Here is a 25,952-nt window from a genome sequence, read left to right as displayed (position 1 = left end):
TAAAATCAGTGACTTCATGAAATTCTTAGACAAACAGATGAAACTAAAAATATCACCCTAAGTAAGGTAACCCAATCACAAAGAAACACACATGATATACACTCACTGATAAGTGGATATTAGCCCAAAAGCTCGGAACACTGAAGATACAATTTACACACCACTTACAGCTCAAGAAGAAGGAAGGCCAAAGTGTGAATGCTTCAGTCCTTCTTAGCAGGGGGAACAATATAATCACATTAGGAAATATAGAGACAAAGCGTGGAACAGAGATGGAAGGAAAGGCCATCCAGAGACTGGCACACCTGGCTATCCATCCCATATATAGCCACCCAGACAATACTGTGGGTGCAAAGAAGTGCATGGTAACAGGAGACTGATATAGCTGTATCCTGAGAGGTTCTGCCAGAGTCTAACAAATTCAGAGGGGGATGCTCATAGTCAACCATTGGACTAAGAACTGGGTTCCAAATGGAAGAGTTAGAGAAAGGATTGAAGTAGCTAAAGGGGTTTGCAACCCCATAAAGAATAACAACAATAGAGAGACCTCACCGCCTGATCAGGTGGGCACTCCTGAGGCTGCAGAGCAGAAGAGACCACCAACACTGCCCACCCCTGCCCACATCCCTGGCCCAAGAGGCAACTGTATAAGGCCTCTGGGTTCCCGTAGGGGAGGGCCCGGGAGCGGCAGGACCCCTGCGCCTGAGACACTGCCGGAACCTGAAGGAAACAGACCGGATAAACAGTTCTCTGCACCCAAATCCCGAGGGAGGGAGAGCTGAACCTTCAGAGAGGTGGACACGCCTGGGAAACCAGAAGAGACTGCACTCTGTGCACATCCAGGCGCCAGAGGAAAACACCAAACGCCATCTGGAACCCTGGTGCACGGAGGCTCCCGGAAAGAGCGGCGCAGATCTTCCCGGTTGCTGCCACAGCGGAGAGGACTTAGGCAGTACCCCACGAGCAAACTTGAGCCTTGGAACTGCAGGCGCCAGAGGAAAACACCAAACGCCATCTGGAACCCTGGTGCACGGAGGCTCCCGGAAAGAGCGGCGCAGATCTTCCCGGTTGCTGCCACAGCGGAGAGGACTTAGGCAGTACCCCACGAGCAAACTTGAGCCTTGGAACTGCAGGTAGGACCAACTTTTCCCTTGCAAGAAACCTGCCTGGTGAACTCAGGACACACAGAGGCAAAATTCCTCTAAGGCCGGGCACTTCCTGTGTTTACCGGAAGTCCCACACCGGCGGATCCCAGACCACAGCAGCTCTCTGCTCCCAAACCCCGTGGGAGAGAGACCTCACCGCCTGATCAGGTGGGCACTCCTGAGGCTGCAGAGCAGAGGAGACCACCAACACTGCCCACCCCTGCCCACATCCCTGGCCCAAGAGGCAACTGTATAAGGCCTCTGGGTTCCCGTAGGGGAGGGCCCGGGAGCGGCAGGACCCCTGCGCCTGAGACACTGCCGGAACCTGAAGGAAACAGACCAGATAAACAGTTCTCTGCACCCAAATCCCGAGGGAGGGAGAGCTGAACCTTCAGAGAGGCGGACACGCCGGGGAAACCAGAAGAGACTGCACTCTGTGCACATCCAGGCGCCAGAGGAAAACACCAAACGCCATCTGGAACCCTGGTGCACGGAGGCTCCCGGAAAGAGCGGCGCAGATCTTCCCGGTTGCTGCCACAGCGGAGAGGACTTAGGCAGTACCCCACGAGCAAACTTGAGCCTTGGAACTGCAGGTAGGACCAACTTTTCCCCTTCAAGAAACCTGCCTGGTGAACTCAAGACACAGGCCCACAGGAACAGCTGAAGACCTGTAGAGAGGAAAAACTACACGCCCGAAAGCAGAACACTCTGTCCCCATAACTGGCTGAAAGAAAACAGGAAAACAGGTCTACAGCACTCCTGACACACAGGTTATAGGACAGTCTAGCCACAGTCAGAAATAGCAGAACAAAGTAACACTAGAGATAATCTGATGGCGAGAGGCAAGCACAGGAACCCAAGCAACAGAAACCAAGACTACATGGCATCATCGGAGCCCAATTCTCCCACCAAAGCAAACACGGAATATCCAAACACACCAGAAAAGCAAGATCTAGTTTCAAAATCATATTTGATCATGATGTTGGAGGACTTCAAGAAAGACATAAAGAACTCCCTTAGAGAACAAGTAGAAGCCTACAGAGAGGAATCGCAAAAATCCCTGAAAGAATTCCAGGAAAACACAATCAAACAGTTGAAGGAATTAAAAATGGAAATAGAAGCAATCAAGAAAGAACACATGGAAACAACCCTGGACATAGAAAATCAAAAGAAGAGACAAGGAGCTGTAGATACAAGCTTCACCAACAGAATTCAAGAGATGGAAGAGAGAATCTCGGGAGCAGAAGATTCCATAGAAATCATTGACTCAACTGTCAAAGATAATGTAAAGCGGAAAAAGCTACTGGTCCAAAACATACAGGAAATCCAGGACTCAATGAGAAGATCAAACCTAAGGATAATAGGTATAGAAGAGAGTGAAGACTCCCAGCTCAAAGGACCAGTAAATATCTTCAACAAAATCATAGAAGAAAACTTCCCTAACCTAAAAAAAGAGATACCCATAGGCATACAAGAAGCCTACAGAACTCCAAATAGATTGGACCAGAAAAGAAACACCTCCCGTCACATAATTGTCAAAACACCAAACGCATAAAATAAAGAAAGAATATTAAAAACAGTAAGGGAAAAAGGTCAAATAACATATAAAGGGAGACCTATCAGAATCACACCAGACTTTTCGCCAGAAACTATGAAGGCCAGAAGATCCTGGACAGATGTCATACAGACCCTAAGAGAACACAAATGCCAGCCCAGGTTACTGTATCCTGCAAAACTCTCAATTAACATAGATGGAGAAACCAAGATATTCCATGACAAAACCAAATTTACACAATATCTTTCTACAAATCCAGCACTACAAAGGATAATAAAGGGTAAAGCCCAACATAAGGAGGCAAGCTATACCCTAGAAGCAAGAATCTAATCATCTTGGCAACAAAACAAAGAGAATGAAAGCACACAATCATAACCTCACTTCCAAATATGAATATAACGGGAAGCAATAATCACTATTCCTTAATATCTCTCAATATCAATGGCCTCAACTCCCCAATAAAAAGACATAGATTAACAAACTGGATACGCAACGAGGACCCTGCATTCTGCTGCCTACAGGAAACACACCTCAGAGACAAAGACAGACATTACCTCAGAGTGAAAGGCTGGAAAACAATTTTCCAAGCAAATGGTCAGAAGAAGAAAGCTGGAGTAGCCATTCTAATATCAAATAAAATCAATTTTCAACTAAAAGTCATCAAAAAAGATAAGGAAGGACACTTCATATTCATCAAAGGAAAAATCCACCGAGATGAAGTCTCAATCCTAAATATCTATGCCCCAAATACAAGGGCACCTACATATGTAAAAGAAACCTTACTAAAGCTCAAAACACACATTGCACCTCACACAATAATAGTGGGAGATTTCAACACCCCACTCTCATCAATGGACAGATCATGGAAACAGAAATTAAACAGAGATGTAGACAGACTAAGAGAAGTCATGAGCCAAATGGACTTAACGGATATTTATAGAACATTCTATCCTAAAGCAAAAGGATATACCTTCTTCTCAGCTCCTCATGGTACTTTCTCCGAAATTGACCATATAATTGGTCAAAAAACGGGCCTCAACAGGTACAGAAAGATAGAAATAATCCCATGCGTGCTATCGGACCACCACGGCCTAAAACTGGTCTTCAATAACAATAAGGGAAGAATGCCCACATATACGTGGAAATTGAACAATGCTCTACTCAATGATAACCTGGTCAAGGAAGAAATAAAGAAAGAAATTAAAAACTTTTTAGAATTTAATGAAAATGAGGTACAACATACCCAAACTTATGGGACACAATGAAAGCTGTGCTAAGAGGAAAACTCATAGCGCTGAGTGCCTGCAGAAAGAAACAGGAAAGAGCATATGTCAGCAGCTTGACAGCACACCTAAAAGCTCTAGAACAAAAAGAAGCAAATACACCCAGGAGGAGTAGAAGGCAGGAAATAATCAAACTCAGAGCTGAAATCAACCAAGTAGAAACAAAAAGGACCATAGAAAGAATCAACAGAACCAAAAGTTGGTTCTTTGAGAAAATCAACAAGATAGATAAACCCTTAGCCAGACTAACGAGAGGACACAGAGAGTGCGTCCAAATTAACAAAATCAGAAATGAAAAGGGAGACATAACTACAGATTCAGAGGAAATTCAAAAAATCATCAGATCTTACTATAAAAACCTATATTCAACCAAACTTGAAAATCTTCAGGAAATGGACAATTTCCTAGACAGATACCAGGTATCGAAGTTAAATCAGGAACAGATAAACCAGTTAAACAACCCCATAACTCCTAAGGAAATAGAAGCAGTCATTAAAGTTCTCCCAACCAAAAAGAGCCCAGGTCCAGACGGGTTTAGTGCAGAATTCTATCAAACCTTCATAGAAGACCTTATACCAATATTATCCAAACTATTCCATAAAATTGAAACAGATGGAGCACTACCGAATTCCATCTATGAAGCCACAATTACTCTTATACCTAAACCACACAAAGACCCAACAAAGAAAGAGAACTTCAGACCAATTTCCCTTATGAATATCGACGCAAAAATACTCAATAAAATTCTGGCAAACCGAATTCAAGAGCACATCAAAACAATCATCCACCATGATCAAGTAGGCTTCATCCCAGGCATGCAGGGATGGTTTAATATAAGGAAAACCATCAACGTGATCCATCATATAAACAAACTGAAAGAACAGAACCACATGATCATTTCATTAGATGCTGTGAAAGCATTTGACAAAATTCAACACCCCTTCATGATAAAAGTCCTGGAAAGAATAGGTATTCAAGGCCCATACCTAAACATAGTAAAAGCCATATACAGCAAACCAGTTGCTAACATTAAACTAAATGGAGAGAAACTTGAAGCAATCCCACTAAAATCAGGGACTAGACAAGGCTGCCCACTCTCTCCCTACTTATTCAATATAGTTCTTGAAGTTCTAGCCAGAGCAATCAGACAACAAAAGGAGATCAAGGGGATACAGATCGGAAAAGAAGAGGTCAAAATATCACTATTTGCAGACGACATGATAGTATATTTAAGTGATCCCAAAAGTTCCACCAGAGAACTACTAAAGCTGATAAACAACTTCAGCAAAGTGGCTGGGTATAAAATTAACTCAAATAAATCAGTTGCCTTCCACTATACAAAAGAGAAACAAGCCGAGAAAGAAATTAGGGAAACGACACCCTTCATAATAGACCCAAATAATATAAAGTACCTCGGTGTGACTTTAACCAAGCAAGTAAAAGATCTGTACAATAAGAACTTCAAGACACTGAGGAAAGAAATTGAAGAAGACCTCAGAAGATGGAAAGATCTCCCATGCTCATGGATTGGCAGGATTAATATAGTAAAAATGGCCATTTTACCAAAAGCAATCTACAGATTCAATGCAATCCCCATCAAAATACCAATCCAATTCTTCAAAGAGTTAGAGAGAACAATTTGCAAATTCATCTGGAATAACAAAAAACCCAGGATAGCTAAAGCTATCCTCAACAATAAGAGGACTTCAGGGGGAATCACTATCCCTGAACTCAAGCAGTATTACAGAGCAATAGTGATAAAAACTGCATGGTATTGGTACAGAGACAGACAGATAGACCAATGGAATAGAATTGAAGACCCAGAAATGAACCCACACACCTATGGTCACTTGATTTTTGACAAAGGAGCCAAAACCATCCAATGGAAAAAAGATAGCATTTTCAGCAAATGGTGCTGGTTCAACTGGAGGGCAACATGTAGAAGAATGCAGATCGATCCATGCTTATCACCCTGTACAAAGCTTAAGTCCAAGTGGATCAAGGACCTCCACATCAAACCAGACACACTCAAACTAATAGAAGAATAACTAGGGAAGCATCTGGAACACATGGGCACTGGAAAAAATTTCCTGAACAGAACACCAATGGCTTATGCTCTAAGATCAAGAATCGACAAATGGGATCTCATAAAACTGCAAAGTTCTGTAAGGGAAAGGACACTGTGGTTAGGACAAAACGGCAACCAACAGATTGGGAAAAGATCTTTACCAATCCTATAACAGATAGAGGCCTTATATCCAAAATATACAAAGAACTCAAGAAGTTAGACCGCAGGGAAACAAATAACCCTATTAAAAAATGGGGTTCAGAGCTAAACAAAGAATTCACAGCTGAGGAATGCCGAATGGCTGAGAAACACCTAAAGAAATGTTCAACATCTTTAGTCATAAGGGAAATGCAAATCAAAACAACCCTGAGATTTCACCTCACACCAGTGAGAATGGCTAAGATCAAAAACTCAGGTGACAGCAGATGCTGGCGAGGATGTGGAGAAAGAGGAACACTCCTCCATTGTTGGTGGGATTGCAGACTGGTAAAACCATTCTGGAAATCAGTCTGGAGGTTCCTCAGAAAATTGGACATTGAACTGCCTGAGGATCCAGCTATACCTCTCTTGGGCATATACCCAAAAGATGCCTCAACATATAAAAGAGACACGTGCTCCACTATGTTCATCGCAGCCTTATTTATAATAGCCAGAAACTGGAAAGAACCCAGATGCCCTTCAACAGAGGAATGGATACAGAAAATGTGGTACATCTACACAATGGAATATTACTCAGCTATCAAAAACAACGAGTTTATGAAATTCGTAGGCAAATGGTTGGAACTGGAAAATATCATCCTGAGTGAGCTAACCCACTCACAGAAAGACATACATGGTATGCACTCATTGATAAGTGGCTATTAGCCCAAATGCTTGAATTACCCTAGATCCCTAGAACAAAGGAAACTCAAGACGGATGATCAAAATGTGAATGCTTCACTCCTTCTTTAAATGAGGAAAAAGAATACCCTTGGCAGGGAAGGGAGAGGCAAAGATTAAAACAGAGACTGAAGGAACACCCATTCAGAGCCTGCCCTACAGGTGGCCCATACATATACAGCCACCCAATTAGACAAGATGGATGAAGCAAAGAAGTGCAGACCTACAGGAGCCGGATGTAGATCGCTCCTGAGAGACACAGCCAGAATACAGCAAATACAGAGGCGAATGCCAGCAGCAAACCACTGAACTGAGAATAGGTCCCCCGTTGAAGGAATCAGAGAAAGAACTGGAAGAGCTTGAAGGTGCTCGAGACCCCAAAAGTACAACAATGTCAAGCAACCAGAGCTTCCAGGGACTAAGCCACTACCTAAAGACTATACATGGACTGACCCTGGACTCTGTCCCCATAGGTAGCAATGAATATCCTAGTAAGAGCACCAGTGGAAGGGGAAGCCCTGGGTCCTGCTAAGACTGAACCCCCAGTGAACTAGACTATGCGGGGAGGGTGGCAATGGGGGGAGGTTTGGGAGGGGAACACCCATAAGGAAGGGGAGGGGGGAGGGTGATGTTTGTCCGGAAACCGGGAAAGGGAATAACACTTGAAATGTATATAAGAAATACTCAAGTTAATAAAAAAAAAAAACATACGAAAAAAAATAAAAGACACAAAATTTGGTGATAGAGAAGGGGAGATCAGGGATAGAGCTATGGGTAAATATGATTTTAAAAAAGTGTATAAAACTCTCAAACAGGGAAGACAAATAAAAAGAAATGGAGTTTTAATATTAAAAAAAAAGAATAACAACAATATTAACCAACCAGACACTCTAGAACTTACAAGGACTAAACCACCTTCCAAAGAGTACACATGGAGTAAACCCATGGCTCCAGCCGCATATGTAGCAGAGGATGGCCATGTTGGGCATCAAAGAGAGGAGATGTCCTTGATCTGGTGAAGACTTGATGCTCCAGTATAGACGAATGGCAGGGTGGGGAGGTGAGAGAGAGAGAGGGTGAGTGGGTAGAGGAGCACCCTCATAGAAGCAGTTATGGAATAGGGGCTTGTTGGATGGGATATGGGAAAAGGGGATTAAACAAAAAGAATGAAAAAGAAAAAAGAAATCTCAAAATAGCCTGGTGTAAATTCTGTTGTGTTGTTAATAAAGTACACTCTTATAAAGAGCATTTTAATGAAAAGGGAATAGTTGAGAAAGGAAAAACAAAAAAATATGGTATGAGTATTACAGTGATACCAGCAAGTGAAATGGAGCTGAATCTTATGTTCAAAGATATTAATTTGGAGTAATGACCTTTGGGCAAATTCCCACCCAGCTAAGTTTAGGACCAGGTAAGGTAGTGCAAACATTTAATCACAGCAGGCAAAGAAAAGCATATCTCTCAGTTCAAGCTTATCCTAGAACAGAACAAATTCTAGGTGAATAAAACTTAAATCCATGATTGGTGGACCATACCTTTAATCTCAGTGCTTTGGAGACAGGCATGCAAATCTCTGAGTTCAAAGTCAGTCTACAGAGCAAGTTCTAGGTCAGCCAAGCTTAGCCAGTGAAGGAGATGGAAAAAATAAAGATGGTGATTATATAATAGAACAAGGGAGCCGTGTTCTAGCTCCAGCAAGCAGCAGAATTTGGCAGCTATGTCCATGGGGCTCTGGCTTTAGAGTACTGAATAGAAAGGACCACTGGGACTATTGCTGCTGGTTAGATGGAGCCAATAACTTAGTGGAGATAAGAAGAGAGGAGCATTACTGAGGTTGTCTTCTGGTATTTTCTGAGAGCATAAAGAAGCTGTGTTTCAGAAATAGCCAAGCTTGTACCTCATGCTGCCGCTGCACTTGGTAATGTGCAAGAGGTACCCAGGTGGTGCCAGTTTTGAAGGTGTCATGAAGAGCAGTTGAGGCTTGGCACTGTGAGAGGCCATAGCAGTATATTGGTTAAGGTGCAGCCTCAGTGGCAGTTGATGGCTCAGGACTGAGGGGGTCTTGCAAAGAAGTTAATGCTTGGCACCATGAAGAAAGCATACTAGTGAAGCCTAGTTGCAGTGGAAAACCCCAGAGTATTGGAGATGTCAGTACCAGGGAATGACCACCAAGAAGAGTAGTGGCAGTAGAGTGGGTCAACCTGAGCTACAGAGGGCAGACCTGGAGAAGTGACATTAACTCTTTGGAGAATCCCAGAAGATTATGTGTGGATCCCAGACATTGAAACATAAAGATATAACATTGAAGTCGACTTGGAGATCACAAGTTATTAAAGATACCAGAGTGGTGGGATATGTGCTAAGGAAACCCACTTGCAGAGTGGAACCAGCCCAGGGGAAAGCAGTTTGTTGCAGTCAACACAGATGAAAAAGTAGTTGGAGATCTGAAGACTGCTTTAACATCAGCCATGGAGATGCAGAGTATGATGTTTGCCCAGCTGGTTTACTGACTTGCTTTGGGAATTACAGTTAAAGGGTAGGATGAATCTCAGAAGAGACTTTGAAATTTGGACTTTTAATGTTGTTGAGACTGCTATAGACTATGGGGACTTTTGAAGTTGGACTAAATGTATTTTGCATCATGCTATGTTTACGTATGGCTCTCCATAGATTCATGTGTTTGAACAAGCCTATGGGGGCCAGGGAGTGGAATATAATGGTTTGAAGATGCTTGATCCAGGGGAGTGGCTCTATGTGGCGATATGGTCTTATTGGAATAGATTTGTCACTGTGGGTGTGGACTTTAAGACCCTCACCCTAGTTGCCTGTAAGTCAGTCTTCCACTAGCAGCCTTCAGATGAAGATGTAGACCTCTCAGCTACTCCTGCACTATGTCTGCCTGGATGTTGCCATGTTCCCACGTTGATGATGAAGGACTGAACCTCTGAATCTATAAGCCAGCCTCAATTAAGTGTTTTCTTTATTAGACTTGCCTTGGTCATGGTGTCTGTTCACAACAGTAAAACCCTAAGACAGTCCCAGAGATAGAACTCAGGACTTAGTTCTTAACCACAAGCACATTATTAGATGAATTATCTAATCTGCTATAATTCAAAGCCTTCAAATCGTAATTGAGTCTGCATTAATTTCAACAAACAATTAACCATGTCTCTTGATAACACAATGGAAAAATCAGACCAAAGAAGGCTTAAAAATGGGTCTACACTTTTGCAGGGTCATTGTATCACTTGATAATAAGACTAGTTTTAGGATAGTAGTTAATCACGTCTTTGTGATTGATACAATCTCTCAGCTTCAACAGCTGCTATTCAAGCATACTTTTAAAAAGAAACAAAAAAAGGGAAAGGAAAAAGAAAAAATGAAGCTGGGTTGCAATTTTTTCTTCAAGAGATGAATACACTCATATGTGGGGAGATTGGGTACAGGCCAACCTCCTGGATTACCTAGATAAATTATCTGAAAGCATTAGTAAAAAACACGGATACTACTTTACGAACTGATTTATGTGTGAACTTGACACAAACTGAAGTTATCACAGAGAAAATAGTCTCAATTGAAGAAATGCCTCCATGAGACCCAGTTGTAAGGAATTTTCTCAATCAGAGATCAAGGGGGAAGGACCCAGCCCATTGTGGGTGGTCCCATCCCTGGACTGGTTGTCTTGGGTTCTATAAGAGAGCAAGCTGAGCAAGTCAAGGAAAGCAAGCCAATAAGAAACATCCCTCTATGGTCTTTGCATCAGCTTCTGCTTCCTGACCTGCTTGAGTTCCAGTCCTGACTCTCTTTGGTGATGAACAGCAATGTGGAAGTGTAAGTTGAATAAACCCTTTCCTCCCCGACTTGTTTCTTGGTCATGATATTTGTGCAGGAATAGAAACCATGACTAAGACACTGCTCGTTGCTCATTGTTTGCTGTGGCACCTTTCCTGATAAGCAGGTGGCTCCTGACACCCATCAGACAGGGACAGTTAGCTAAGCACAGAGGCTAAGCAGAAAAACTGCAGATATCTTGCGACTACTGTAGACAGGCAGACAGTTGTAGAAGAGTGCAACAAATATACAGTTAAAATCAGTGTAGACAATAAAACGTCAAGGTGCTTAATGTGCACCTAATGCTATGAAATAAAACTCTGTAAATGTATTTTCCCTTTAAATGAACATGTTTAGTGACTAACCAATCGGAGTACAGGAAACATCACTATGATGCAGCTGCAGGCATAAATAGCAAAAGAATAAGAATAATAAAAAAGTAGACCATGATATGTTTGTGTGAAATATCTGGATTTTTCTACTGCTTTATATGAGCGTACTGTGCAGAAACAGCAATGGGACCTTGGTATTTCGTGACTAACTAAATGGCTATGAGTTACAAACTGCTTCATGTATCCATATAAAGTAAGCAAAAATTATTGGATACTTAAATATCTTCAGTTTAGAATCCTAACACATTGCAATCTACTTAAAATCTGAAAAAAAGAAAGTTCTAATAAGCAATGCTAGCTTTACCTTTTTGGTTGCTTTTCTGTAGAAAACCAAGTAGTTCAAGGGCATGCTTGGAATAATAATACATTAATAAATTTCACATGAAACTGGTTCCCAGGAATACAAGAAAAAATTTTATAGACTCTTTTAGTTTTATTATTGCTTTTGTTACTATTGTGAGGAAGAAGCAAGAGAGAGATAGAGACAGACAGAAAGACAGACAGACAGAGGCATACAAAGACAGAGACAGAGAACTCAAAAATTGATCAGTGAACTGTGAAAAACAGGACAACCTTTAGGAGTTACCTTTAGGTTTTAGCTCTGTTTCCATTCTCAGTTCTTAGGTAGTAATTCAGGTCTTCGAGCTCATATATATATATATGGTATGTGTGTTTATATGTACTTAATGCTTTTAAGATTACTTCAATAATTTTTGAGATTATAATATAATTACATCATTTACCCCCTCACTTTCTTTCTTTCAAACGTCCCTATATACCCTCCTTGATCCCTTTCAAATTTATGATTTTTGTATGGATGTACATAGTCCATATTTCTAAAGTCAACCTGCTCAGTCTATATAATCTTACTTGTATGTGTGTTTGCAGTTGTGAGCACTTGAATTCAGGCCAAATTTGAAAGTATATTCTTGAATAAGATGTTGGATATCAGCATTTATGTGATTAAATACACGAAAGCATACTTAACTGCGTCAAACAAACTTCTACGATAAGAGTTTGAAACATCACTAGCAATGTTTTCACTTAAAATCCAGGTGAAATATAAACCAACCGTTTATACTTCAAAGTATAAACAAAGGAAGGAAAGGAAGAGGAGAGATTGTGTACCTGATAAAGCAGCGTGTCCAGCATACTGATGCTGAACACTCTCCCCGCAGCGAAAGGCAGTCGGAACATGAAGGCCAGGTTAGAACCTCGTTCTCGCTCTTTCTGTTCGGAATCAGAGGAAGAAGCTGTGAGCATCTATATTTTAAGCACTGCTATGTGGGCAAATCTTCACAGCAAATATGATAAAAGAAATTCATATTCAGCTATTAACGATAAATGTGCCCCATTGTTGCTTAAAACTGATTTTTGTAGATTTTCTTGTGTGTGTATGTATGAGCATGGGTATGATTAAAAGTAAAAATTTAAGAATATTTTTGATTTCAATTAACTTCTTTTTTTTTCTTTTTTCGGAGCTGGGGACCAAACCCAGGGCCTTGTGCTCGCTAGGCAAGCGCTCTACCACTGAGCTAAATCCCCAACCCCTCAATTAACTTCTTAAAATCTATTGGAACATATCATAATTCAGAATGCTAACACTTCCTGTACATACAGTTGTTCTTATTGTAATAAATGACATAATAAAAAGTAGTCGAATTAATCCTGAACAGTTACTTAAGTTACATAGCATATTGTGATGCTAAGACTTGCCTTTAAATGAGAAAAACTTTATGCATGTAAGAGCCCATGCTGGTCTGGAATGGTCATGTTGCCCCAGATCAATGTGTTGTGGTCATAATCACCAAGATTTTTACATTGCAGGGTCAAGTACTGAGAAACTAATTTCATCCTATCACAAACTCAGAGTTCTCATGAAAGAGGTCAATGCCCTAAGGGCCAAAATCCTTCAACCATGTGCCAGCCTTGAACTGAAATATGTGCCACCCACCACCCTTCATGTCACAAGTGGGCACATGAACCTGAGACTCCCGGTGATCTACTACTGAAATAAACACCCATCTAAGCGCCTCTCCAGTCTATGGTATATTGGGCATGGTGTATTGGCCCCATTTCAAAGTAGCAATATTGGAGAAGCTGCTCCAATAAAGTGAATATTTATATCACACTCCATCACTTTAGTTTACTTCTTCATCTCTCTCATCTTCTCACACACACACATATTTACATTTCCAAACGAAAATTCATGTGTATTTAGGATGCACAGTAGTTTCTTTAAACATAATTCTATTGATGTTTGGAGGCAGTGGTACAAACTTGGAAGGCTGAGGCTGATGAAGCATACGTTTGAGACCATTATGTTTTACAGGAGCCCTTGTTTCAAAACAAAACAAACCTCTATTGTCTTCTTATTAAGAGGCAGAAATGCAGACAGCAAATATTTCATGTATTAACAAGTGAAAGAGGCATCGTAAGAAAGTTAACCTTGTACTTACTGGACACTACGACAAATACTATTTCTTCTCTGTAAGCTCTACTAAAACAGAGTGAAACAGCTATGCAAATAAGAAATCTACTTCTTAAACTGAAGGCCCAATTTTAATGAAGCAAATTTTGGGAATCTAAAAAAAAAAAAAAAAATCTTCGTTTCCTCCTTTTAAAAAGAATGACTGAGAGAGAGGCTTTTCTGAATGTTGTGACCACAAAACAAAATATGAGGATGTACAGAAAGGAACTTGAACATAAACTACTACAACTACTATGGAAATCACTACTGTGGCTTTTCCCAAGTGAAATGTAACTCCATTACGGTGCTTCTGTGCCATGTCTCGCATACAAATGACTCTAATTGAACATACCACAGTGATATTTGTACCTCTATGTTCATAGCTTTGCTGTTCACAATGAAGACAGAAAGAGTGTGACATGTGGATAAAGAATATGATTCCATCCCAGATTTCTTCCCATTTCTTTCCTATCATGATGTAATTGAACATGGAGTTTTAACATTTTCATGTGTAATTTCTCAGGAAAGTCCTCATGTTCACTTATATATTCAACCTTAAATCCATCCACGAGTTTTAACCTAAATACCATTTAGTAAATTTGATCTCAGAATAACCACCTCACTAGTAAATCATCACCAAAGACGCCTAATTTTTCAAAGAAAGGATGTTGTGACCCTTTCCATAACCTGTATATCTACTGAGTTCCTAACATCTACCATTAGTACAGTGTTCTTTTATTCCTTCAGCTAAAGTCTTCCTATAACAAGCAAACCTAGCATTTTCTAACCACAAATCTTTTTACCCCAAGACAACCTCACTGCTAATTAATGTCCTTCCTGGCAACTCAGTTTCTGTTTATAAATTGAGTCCATTTACCCTATAATTAGACCTGCCTGGAGTATAGAAAACCAGAAATTCTGTGATTAAGAAAAAGTTTTTTTATTTACAGAACAAGAAATGTTTTAGTCCTTGGAATGTATTCTCAAACCAACTGAAATCTCTCACGAGCTTAGTGGATCAGTATGGGTATTCTTGGATCTATCATGATTTCTTCACACAGATTAGCCTGCTCATCTATTTTCTGATAGAGATAATTTTTTCTTAACCAAGGAATCTCTTCTAGCTTTATTTTTTTGAAGTATGCAATACCCAAAAATACCTATTTTTCACATGATTCCCCAGGGCAATCGAATCATTTAAAACACTTCTTCAAATTTTAAGATTGTTTTATATTTAAATTTGTTAAAAATAACAAACAGGTAGTGCAGTATGGCATGGTCTGGTGATTGACAGAAATATATAACAGGGCTTGAGTCAAGTAATGCATTGTATGACCTCAAAGACTTTACTTACTGCCCCTGTTCCTGTTTCCTTACAGGATGATATTAGCTTCCCGATCGCTTTGTTATTGCAATAAATAAAATATCAATAGACATTATATATTGTAACCACTTGGAAAATATTACAGTCTATTAACATTCTTTTGATAGGTTAAATAATTTATAGTCTTAAAGAATTTATATGTTCTCCCTACAATGTGCCTTCCAATCATTTTAGCACACTGGTTTGGTTGTTGTTGTAACAAAACTATTACTTTACCACAGAGGTCTGTCACCTTAGAGCAGGCCCTAATCAATTACTCTTTATATGATCTTCAACTACTTACATTTATAACTCCTTAATTCTTTCTAGAAAGCTGTTTACTGTTTGTATGTCTCCCTTACACTCTGTGTCCCATGAGACTACAGACCATGCATTTGCTTCCTGCTACATACAAACATGTCAGAAACAGCATATGGCCTCCATATAGGTAATGAAATTTCATTTGAGCACATAAACTCTTCAATTTTTAGTAGCTGCATACATCAAAATTTTATTGAAGATAATAAGACTTGTGACATTCATATTCTAGAAGAAATAAAAAAAGGAAAGAGGGATGCTCAATACCTCTGTGGTCTCACTAGAGTTACTTAATGGAAGTCTGAAGATATGAAGGAGTGTCCTATTCATTTCGCTTTTGCAACATAACCATTCTTTAGTATTGCTTGATTTTGTATTTTGTGAAGGATGTTTTTATTTGCTCAGAAAGGGGCCAGATATAAATATTCCTTTTATTTCCTCGGAGGGATTATGAGATGAAAACTGTACCCAAGCTGTGTGAATACACGGATTAGATTGAGGCCACAGCATGCTCTGTTCTCACTATCCCTAGGCTATAATTATCTAACCTCCAATCAATCTAATCTTCCCACCTGACTGATTCATTCTGGCTTCACTCAGCTTCTTAATAAATTGCCCTACTTGGCTTCATAGTAACTTTGGCAATATATTCTAATCTGCCATTTTTTTCTCTCACCAGTTCTGTGTTTACTTGTGTCTAGCTTGTTATTTCTCCGACCTGTTTCTGTAAAACTGTCCACATACACATACCCCTTTTCTCCCTGTGCTGCCCTTAAATAGCCTTTCATTCTTTTCTGTTCTCATGTGAGTTGGGGATATCATGTCTCTGACTCATGCTGTCAAATCTTTCTCTGGTTCATCACTTTGCCCCTTAATTAGAGGTTACTTTAAAACATGTTTGGTTCCTTCTATAAACTAAACTTCATTGTTAGGGATTAAAGGTAAGTATTAATGGTTTATATTTAGCCAGTTCATTCTGTAATTTAGAACATGTCTGTATTCCAACTGGATCATATAGACCTAAATAAATAGTCTAGGGATGTGAACCCTTGCCAGAGCAACCATGTTGCTAGAAGAAAATTCCTCTACAGTATTTTATAAGTCATACTAGTTATTTCTACTATTGATTGTAGCACATGCAGGCATTGTAACCCTCTTAAAAGTGGAACTAGGGCTATGAACCAACTTTCCTTGGCCTAACTCCAGATCTCTGAACTTCAATCCTGCTTTTATTGAAAGTCTCCTTTGATAAATGCAACAACCACCCCACATCAAAGAAGCTTCTTTACAGAAAATGGAGAACATCAGAATAAGTCACAGTGTAGAGATCAATGGTCCTGCTAATACCAATGTCAACAGATATACCCACACCACAGATCTCATATCTATGGTTCTGGAAACATCACAAAAGCACTGGAGGAATGATTCTAAGAGTCAGAACACCAGAAAGTCTGCCGTGAAACTGTCTCTTTTAGAAATAGTAGTCTAAACAAGACCAGAACAATGCCAATTTCAATAGATATGCAATTGTGGAAGGATGAACACTTTATGGGACTCCACCCCTAGACAAAGAGCTACAGTTAACTAACAATTAGTAAAAGAGGAAGAATTATCCTTTCTTTTTAGCAAATACAGAGTGGTCAACTTGACGCCATATAATTAACAACAACAACAACAACAACAAAAAAAACAAAAACAAAAACAAAACTGGCCTCTGTATTTCTGCATACTATGCATATATGTATATGTATTTATGTAACAGTAATTATTAAACTAAAAAGGACAGTCAGTTTCAGAGTAGGAGGGGCACAGAGGGAAACATGAAAAGGGACAGAGAGAAGAAGTAAAGGGGATAAGTGACCTAGTTCTTTTCTCATTAAAACATTCAAGAAACAAAAAATATCCTGATAACCATGAGCATACAGCTCGTAAGTAGAGTACTTACCTATCCACCAAAGGCTTTCCGTTCTATCTCACACTAAGCAGGAAAGTTTCTTTCCAAACAGAATTTTGTATCCAAGTCAAGATTTATTGGAGATCTACTTTCTTGATAAGCATTTATCTAAAGCACTGCAGAGGATTTTTGATACTTAAATCATTGCTAAAAGATTTAAGTTGATTTAATGCACTTTTTCATACCTATCTTTTGACTAGATTTGTAATCTCACATAAATGCCTTTCTGAGAATATGAGATTTAATTCTGGCAAAAAAATTTGTTTGCTATGTGGCAATCCAATACCATATGGAAAGAGATGACATTTTTTTGGATGTAATAGAACAGCGTGGGAGGCAAAATAAATCAAGAATCATTGGAACAAATTATTGGCTCCTGTCCTCTCTCTGAAATACATTTTTTTACATGCCTTCATTTCCTCTCTGACATTTGATAACAGAGTCCCTACCTCTAGTAGCTTTTCTTATCATTTACCTACACAGCATCTCTTAAATGATGTGCTTTAGAGTGTGGACATATGTATTCATCTTCAAGACAATTAAAAACATGGCAACTCTGAGGAATATACAAGGGTAAGTATCCACTCTATGTTCATTGCAAATCAATCCTTAGGGCTGCTCATCGCCCAGTATGAAGATACAAAATCTGTTGCTTTAAATCCTACTTACCATATTAGATTTATTATTGATATGTTATTTATCAACCTTTGTAGAGAAATACAACATTGCATTTTCTTCAAATTCATTTGAAAAATTGAATGACAGAATAAATAGAATTTGTAAGAACTACATGAATCTTTACTAAAGAATCTAACACAGTATTGGCATTTGTTACCACAATTCAAATTAGCAATTATAGTTCCTGAATTTTTAATGAAAAATATTCAATTTAGTTGTCCATACAGAAAAATGCAAAGTAAAATAATATTTTTAATGATTTTTATACATCTGTGTTACCCATCATATTATAATTTCCAAGTGTTTTGTTTAATTTTAATACTGTCAATATTTGGCAAGGCATTTTGTGTTATCCAATCAATATTCATTCCCTTTAACTCAATTTAATTTAATTTAATTTAGGTCTGATTTAAGATGATGTACAAAATTATTCCTCATTTCTTTTACATAATGAACAAATGAAAAAAATTTAACATCTTTTCTAATGCTCCTACACAATATATCCCTAATTATTAGTAAATCCTCTCCTGCCTTCTTTGGCTCCCTACTAACTACAGATATTGGATATGACTCTTTCTATTATGGTATCAATTCTCTGCTGTTTCGTCTTGTATCGGGAGATTATTGTCTGTTGTATTTATCCATGAAGTCTGTTCATGTAGTAGTTAATCTTTTACATTATTACATATTATTCCCATCAATCCAGAGCTAACGTTTAGCATCTCACATCATTGCATAATTAAAATGATAAAGTCTGCTATGTTATCATTGGTGAGCAGTTACGTTTATAAGCAAAGTTAAAGGAAGCAGTTGCAAAGAAAACTGTTCATACATCACATGAATGAATGGCATGTATAAGTGTGTGTTTGTTTGGTGTTTGTGTATCTGTATGGTATGTGTTTCTGTGTATGGTGTGTGTGTGTGTGTGTGTGGGTGTGTCTGTGTTATCTGTCTGTGACATAAAAGATATATACTGTGAAGGAAAGTACTTCTAACTTCCTGTCCTGTTTCTTTACTTCCCTTCAGCTACTCCGTTTCTGCCTACCTCTCATACTCTTTTCTGTTGTGATGTTTGCTGTGTACCATCATTAAGAGAATTGTGAAATATTTTATACAAAAAATGTATAAGAAAGATAATTTGATTATTCAGCGAGCAAAAACAATGAAGCGAGAGCCAAATGAATTGAAAATGCAAATTAATAATGATATATTTTAGCAAGATGTTTAAATTTGAAGAAAATATCTATTTGGGAGACATGCTGTGTATGACAGAAGCATACTGACTGTTCAGTTTACTATTGGCCAGTTTTTCTAGATATGTGTGGACCACATTTCTCAAACTCTCATTAGACATCACTACGTGGTTGACTAAACCAATGGCTTATGAATGGGGAAAGTGCATTCCCATCCCAATCCTGGTTTATGGAAGATTCAAATTGCTTACAACTGACTTCAGGAATAGTGTTATATATTTATTGTAGTTTCCTTCTGATGTTGACAAAATAGAAGATGGATGAATGGAGAAATGGGAAGAGGGAGTTAAACATCAAAGCCTGACTCCAAGTTACTATCTTAATAATCTCAAATCATCTCCTGTGAACACTAGAGAAAAATGTGAATTAAAGAGACAAGTATAAAATGACACAAAATCTACATTCAGGAAGGAATTATGAGACTAGGTCTAGCTATGAAATCAATCAGAAACAAATGCATGAATTTATTAAGTTTTAATAAGTAATCTATAGTGAAAATTCTTTGAATTGACTGAACTGATATGAATAAGCTAATTTAGTAGGAAACTTGAACTGAGCTTCAGGAAAGAGAAGACAGGGCTTAGCAACTGTATTATATGACCAGGGATCATTTTTGGTGACACATCTTCAAAGAGGACAATTGGGAATTTGCTGCAGTCCAGTGATACTGCTTGCAGCTATTTTCCATTTTGAACCTGAAGCTCTTATTGTGATGATACGTTGTTGTGATGAGAGGAGCACAAGACATGCACTTGTCACCTTTGCATTTGATAAAGCATCAGAACCAGGGAGGCCTCTCTGGCCTTCTGTTGGACTGTCCACTTAAGAAATCCCCACAACTCATCCAGTGTATTTTTTGGAGAATGCCATCTGTGGTCCAGGGTTGGCACAATGGCTTAGTGGGTAAAAGTATTTGCTAGAGAATCTTGACAACACAGTTAAATTCTTGGAACCCACCCTGGGAAGGGATACATGACAGGGAATATTTCCTTCTGTGCTGCAGAGGTGGAGTGTGGCACACAGGTATCAATACATGCCTACATGTATACACACACACACACACACACACACACACACACACACACACACACACAAACGATGATGACCAAGACTACTATTACTATTGCTACTACTACATAAGACAAATATTTACATATTTTTTAAAAGACTCATTTCATAGGTTTCTTTCTAGACCCAGATCATCTGAAGGTGTCCATTCATCCCTAGAGACAGAGAGTTGCTCAATGATCAAGCATAGCAATGTATTCTTCTTCTCTACTTGACTGCCCTGGAGTGGTTTTTCTTTTAAACATCAATAAAATTGCCCTGAACTTCCATTGGAATCCATTTTAAGTTTTTATAAATAAGATTAAGAACCCCAAGAAGGAGCACCAATTTTCCCTGCCTGTATCATCACAGGTGCAACACCTAACACATAGAAAGTGTTACTTTCCCAGAGAAACCCTCTAGGACTGCAAAGACCCCTGTACTCCTGCTTTCTGTAATCCAGTCAACAAGCAGGTTTTCCACTTTCTCTAACTTCAGTATCCTAACAAGTTTTCCAGTACTGTCCTCTTTCCTGGACAATAAATCTCAAAATAAATCTTTTTAACCAAATAGAATTCCATAGAATGGATTTTCATGAGTGTCCAGCAAGACCTTTGCTAAGTAACTTAATTTCTTACTTATTGCAACGATATACAGATTTTATTTTTCCTATAATGAACACTGATAGATAATTGGCTGTTATATATTCAAAAGGTATGTTATTGGTTACTTAAGTGTTACATATGAATTACTCATATAGTTATAAGCTTCTTAGTACATAACATAAAATGTCATTGGTTACTTAAATGTTACACATAAATTACTGATATATTTATAAGCTTTTTAGTATATAACATAATATGTCATACTTTTTATTCTATACCATATCCAAGTAAAGTTTTCTATAATGTTAGAAAGGATTTCTAATTTGTCAATAGATTTAATTTTTAATTAACTGCTCAAAGATAAAATGAATCTCCATTTTGCCTTTTTATATTTAGTGTAAGAAATATTTAATTAAACTAATTCAGACATTCATTTTGCTGAAAATATCACCTGCAATTGTGACATTTCTATATCAGGGTTTATACAAATAAGTAATTACAGATACTGGGGTACTTATTTGTGACAATATGAACAAATATCATTTATTCCTTTACTATAACTAAAAATATTTTTTAATAAAATACAGAGGCGAATGCCAGCAGCAAACCACTGAACTGAGAATAGGACCCCCGTTGAAGGAATCAGAGAAAGAACTGGAAGAGCTTGAAGGGGCTCGAGACCCCATATGTACAACAATGCCAAGCAACCAGAGCTTCCAGGGACTAAGCTACTACCTAAAGACTATACATGGACTGACCCTGGACTCTGACCTCATAGGTAGCAATGAATATCCTAGTAAGAGCACCAGTGGAAGGGGAAGCCCTGGGTCCTGCTAAGACTGAACCCCCAGTGAACTAGACTGTTGGGGGGAGGGCGGCAATGGGGGGAGGGTGGGGAGGGGAACACCGATAAGGAAGGGGAGGGAGGAGGGGGATGTTTGCCCGGAGACCAGGAAGAGGAATAACAATTGAAATGTAAATAAGAAATACTCAAGTTAATAAGGATAAAAAAATAAAATGATGGGCTGTTTCACCTTTATTAAGCGCCATACCTTTACATTGCTTATTTTTAGCACCACTTACCAGATAAGAATGTCAAGGTTAAAAGGAAATAACTAATCCAAGATCTGTTACTGAGAAGTAGTGGAAAGTTGGACCAGCACAACCCTAGAGTCTGGCTTCTTCATTACTACGCCGTCTCACCTCACATCTAAAGACAATGCTGAAATACATGTCATCCCCAGTCTACCCAGGTTCCTAACGACTGGATTTGCTTATGGAAACCAGGCCAACTTAGCCCTCACTAAAAGACCTTCAATGTATTGAAGTGTTGTGGCATCCTGGAAGTTGTTGGTTCTGAGCATCCATGGCTGTTTCCCCTACAACATTGACAGGAGAGCTGTATAATCTTGACAGTTATTTAAACCATATCAAGCTTACTGTCCATACCAGTAAGCAGAGAATACTAATGATTTCCTGGAACCTAAATATAGTAAGAGTAGACTAATGTAGTATATGAGTTGGCTATGGAGATGGAAATATACAGAGAGAACCAAAACCCATTTGGCACCACCTATCTTCAAGAAGTTCAGGCAGTGTCTGTCAAAACAGTGAAATTCATCACCGAGGCCAGATATTGTATCTGATTCTGTTCAACTGGCCTTGGACTTGCCCAAAACAACACATAAGCAAACTCTTCCATATGTATTTGCATTACCAAGTCTGATGATAAGAATTCCAGTTATTGTTGTTAGTGTGGCTATTGTGCTATAAAGCTGCACAATCACATATAAATATGAGATGAGCACACATGAGGCAGCTCATCACATATAAGAATGAGCTGAAACACTGACCTTTGACCCTGACATTTGGAGAACCATGAAGCATCTGATGATTAGGCATTATTTAACCACTCTCCCCCCCCCCAAGTATACATTTACAGTCTATGTGAATTACTGAGTCATAAACCTCCCCTCTTGGGAAGATATCTAGCAGTCTGACATTGCCCAAAATTAGAGAAGCCATGAACACCATACACAGCTTGGTCCCTGAGAAGGAAAACCAAAGCATAACATCTATAGAATATGACTTGGTAAAATCATTGATCATCCATTTAGCATTCTCATCAAGTGGTCCTAATCAGGTAGCCTCATTAAAACACTCTTATTAGACAAAATTTCCATTCCTTAGTGTGTTTTGCTCTTGGTTTTCATGCACAGATGCCTTGCCACAGCTTGACTGTGGTATCCTCTTCATCTAGGTCAGCAAGAAACCTTGCTTTTACCTCAGGGTGTTCCAGTTACATAACTGTAACAAGAAATCACCAAAGCCTTTTAAGGTGTATCATCCAATTCTTTGAACCAAAATAGTCAAACTTTCTTACCTTTTCCAGTTTTGAAAGTGCAAGAGAGTAACAGTCCTTGGCTCTGAATTGCATGAATCTCATATTTGCTGGATGAGTAAGCTCAGTGATAATACTGAGACTCGAAAACAACCTAAATTAAAGAAAAATCACATCACACTAATAATCCAATATGGCATGTCTCTATAATAACATATTTATGAATGAGTGATTGTTAGCCTTAGGTATAAAACTATATCTAATTATAACAGCAGGCACTGTCACATAAATGATCTGTAAAATACAAGAAAAATGAAACACTACTTTTCCCAATATTTTAACCAACATGTTAGTACTGTGAGGAAAAAATAAATTTAGCAATTTTCCTTTTATTAGACATTTTATCTCCATAATTATGAAACAACATGGAAGAGGAACTCATAAAGTTGATTTAAGAAGTTATTAAGATTACTTTGTGGATGATATTAAAGTGAAATATACAGATATTTGGATTGTTAAAAAATTCACTTGATGCTTTTGTTGTCCATTCTGTGAGCTCTCTAAAGCTATGGCTGCCTAGAATAATAATACATTTTTTTCTAAAGGTCAAATCCTGGTACAATGTGCTTCTGAGATAAGAAAATACTATAATTCAGGTAAATTTTACCAATGAATTGAAGCCAAGGTTAAAGCACTAATAATGATGTTCAAATAAGCTAAGATTTTTTTTGTATTACTTTCTTTTCTGATGTCTTTTTTTTATACTCTAAAATTTTCACAAGTCCACAAACACTCACTTGATTGTTCACCATCACGGAGAAATGCATCCTGTTGTTACAGTAAATGACTGTATATATGCTCTGTCGCTGCTCTGGTCTAATCTAATCTTCATATATCACATGTAGCTTTTCTGATTCTAATATTTTGGGATACTTCAGTAGTTATGTAGTTCTTTTCTATAGTAATATGCCTTCCCCCCAAAACCAATATCTTTTATGTTTACCTAAGCTAGACCACTTAAATGCCTACTAGTAGCTTGAACTCATCCCTAAATTCAATGATTAGCAATTACAAAAACCTCGAGATATAATACATCTCTTTGAACTCTCAAAACCAAATCAAACTTCTGCTGCTCTCTCATTTCATAGTAACTCCAGTGCTTAGGGTGCTGCTGCTTCTGCATCTGATTACTTGACAGCACTTTACAAAAGTATGCATTTGTTTGAAAGGAGAAGCACTATCCCTGAGCCACACTGCTGAGGTTGGTTTCCACATCTCCTGGGGCCTAATATTTCCTGATGCTGATGGAAAGTTGCTGAAATGACTCCTACCTGTCAGGCAATGGTGGAAATGCTAATACTTGAGCAGCCTATGGGGCCTTGTACCCAGCGTGTGACAACTATTGATGACGACTTTTTCTCAGGTCTCTTTCCATGGGCTGTCTTGACCATGCCTATGAATACTTGAAACTATTCTTCAAAACAGTCTCCTTCATAGTTCCATGGGAAGCCTGTACATCCTCTTCTTTACCCAAGAGGGTCTAAAACCTTGATGTCATTCATGCTTTATAATCTAGGGCGTATGATACCTTTATCTCGGTTTTGATGACAAGTCATATTTCGTTGCCTAAGTAACATGTAATAAGGGGTAAAGTAAATAGTACCAGTAAACAAGGCCTGATTATATTTTAACATTAAAATAACAGTAATTTCGTTCGCATAACATGCTACTGTTTAGAATGTTATATAAGAAAGGGCATTCCGAAGATTATGGATGGTTTGTGAAACATAATAGCCAAACAGCAGACAACAGATAGGAAGAATTTTAACATTTGTATTTATTATTATTATTATTATTATTGTTGTTGTTGTTGTTGTTGTTGCTGCTGCTGCTGCTGCTGCTGCTGTTGTTGTTGTTGTTAGTGTGTGTGCAGGGGAAAAGAAGAGAGGGAGAGAGAGACAAGAGGGAGGAAGGAAGGAAAGGAGAGAAGAAGGGAGGGAGAAGAAGAGGGACAGAGGGAGGGAGGAAGGGAGAAAGACTGACTACATGGCGGACCCTAGTCTGCTGAGCCAAACTGCTGCTATGTCTTACAGAGGCCTTAGTGCTCTGTCAGCCTTTTTCTTTCCTTAGTCTTTCTGCCTAAGATGCAGTTGCTTTCTTGTTTACTTTTCTCCTCAACCTTTACATGCTGGAAGTCAAAGCTATTTTTTATACCTCCTCTAGAATCCTGTTAAGATGTGAAGTCTTAAGTCGTTTGAAGTGAAAATCCTCCCCTAAGGCCCCTGGCATTGGATTTTCACACTATCTATTGCCCTATACTGCAGGAGAGTTACGTTGATGAAATAACAATATCTGGAAGTCTAGATGTTCCTTCCAGGACCTACTACTGTTATCTTGTTATGATTCATTATACTTCCTTAAGTAACACATCTTTTATTACATATTTTCTGAAGTTTTTTCATGTAGGTAGGATGATGGGTTGGTAGTAGACAAGGGTTCTGATCTTCAGTTTATAGCGATTTTATAATGACTGTATGATAAACAATTTTGGGATAGTTTCAGCATCTTTGTATTTTCATTTCAAGTCACAAATGGTAGTTTGTCATCTAAACCCCATTACTGCAAAGGCTCTTTAAAAAATTACAAGAGGACTCTCAAGGGAAAGAAAAAGTCAGATGATTTTTGAACTAGCCAACTACCTCAACTCAGATCATCTTTTGAATTTCAAAATCATCAACTTAATGAATAAAATAGTATCACTAAATATATA

The 25,952-nt window shown here is 38.6% G+C and overlaps 1 protein-coding gene across 3 annotated transcripts in view; it reads right to left on the bottom strand.

Moving 5' to 3' along the window:
- Kcnt2 (potassium sodium-activated channel subfamily T member 2) overlaps positions 1-25,952 on the bottom strand; it is a 402,380-nt gene that overhangs the window by 61,592 nt on the left and 314,836 nt on the right. For all 3 annotated transcript variants that reach the window (XM_087580809.1, XM_087580810.1, NM_198762.2), the window contains 2 exon segments: positions 23,225-23,336; positions 12,282-12,383 (listed from right to left, as the gene is read on the bottom strand). In XM_087580809.1, the coding sequence (XP_087436935.1) occupies positions 12,282-12,383; positions 23,225-23,336 (214 nt within the window).

The sequence above is a fragment of the Rattus norvegicus genome, chromosome 13 (assembly GCF_021556685.1).
Source record: "Rattus norvegicus strain SHRSP/BbbUtx chromosome 13, alternate assembly SHRSP_T2T, whole genome shotgun sequence".
NCBI classification, from domain to species: Eukaryota; Metazoa; Chordata; class Mammalia; order Rodentia; family Muridae; genus Rattus; species Rattus norvegicus.
The sequence above is the reverse complement of the archived record's forward strand: the minus strand, read 5'-3'. Positions and strand labels throughout refer to the sequence as shown.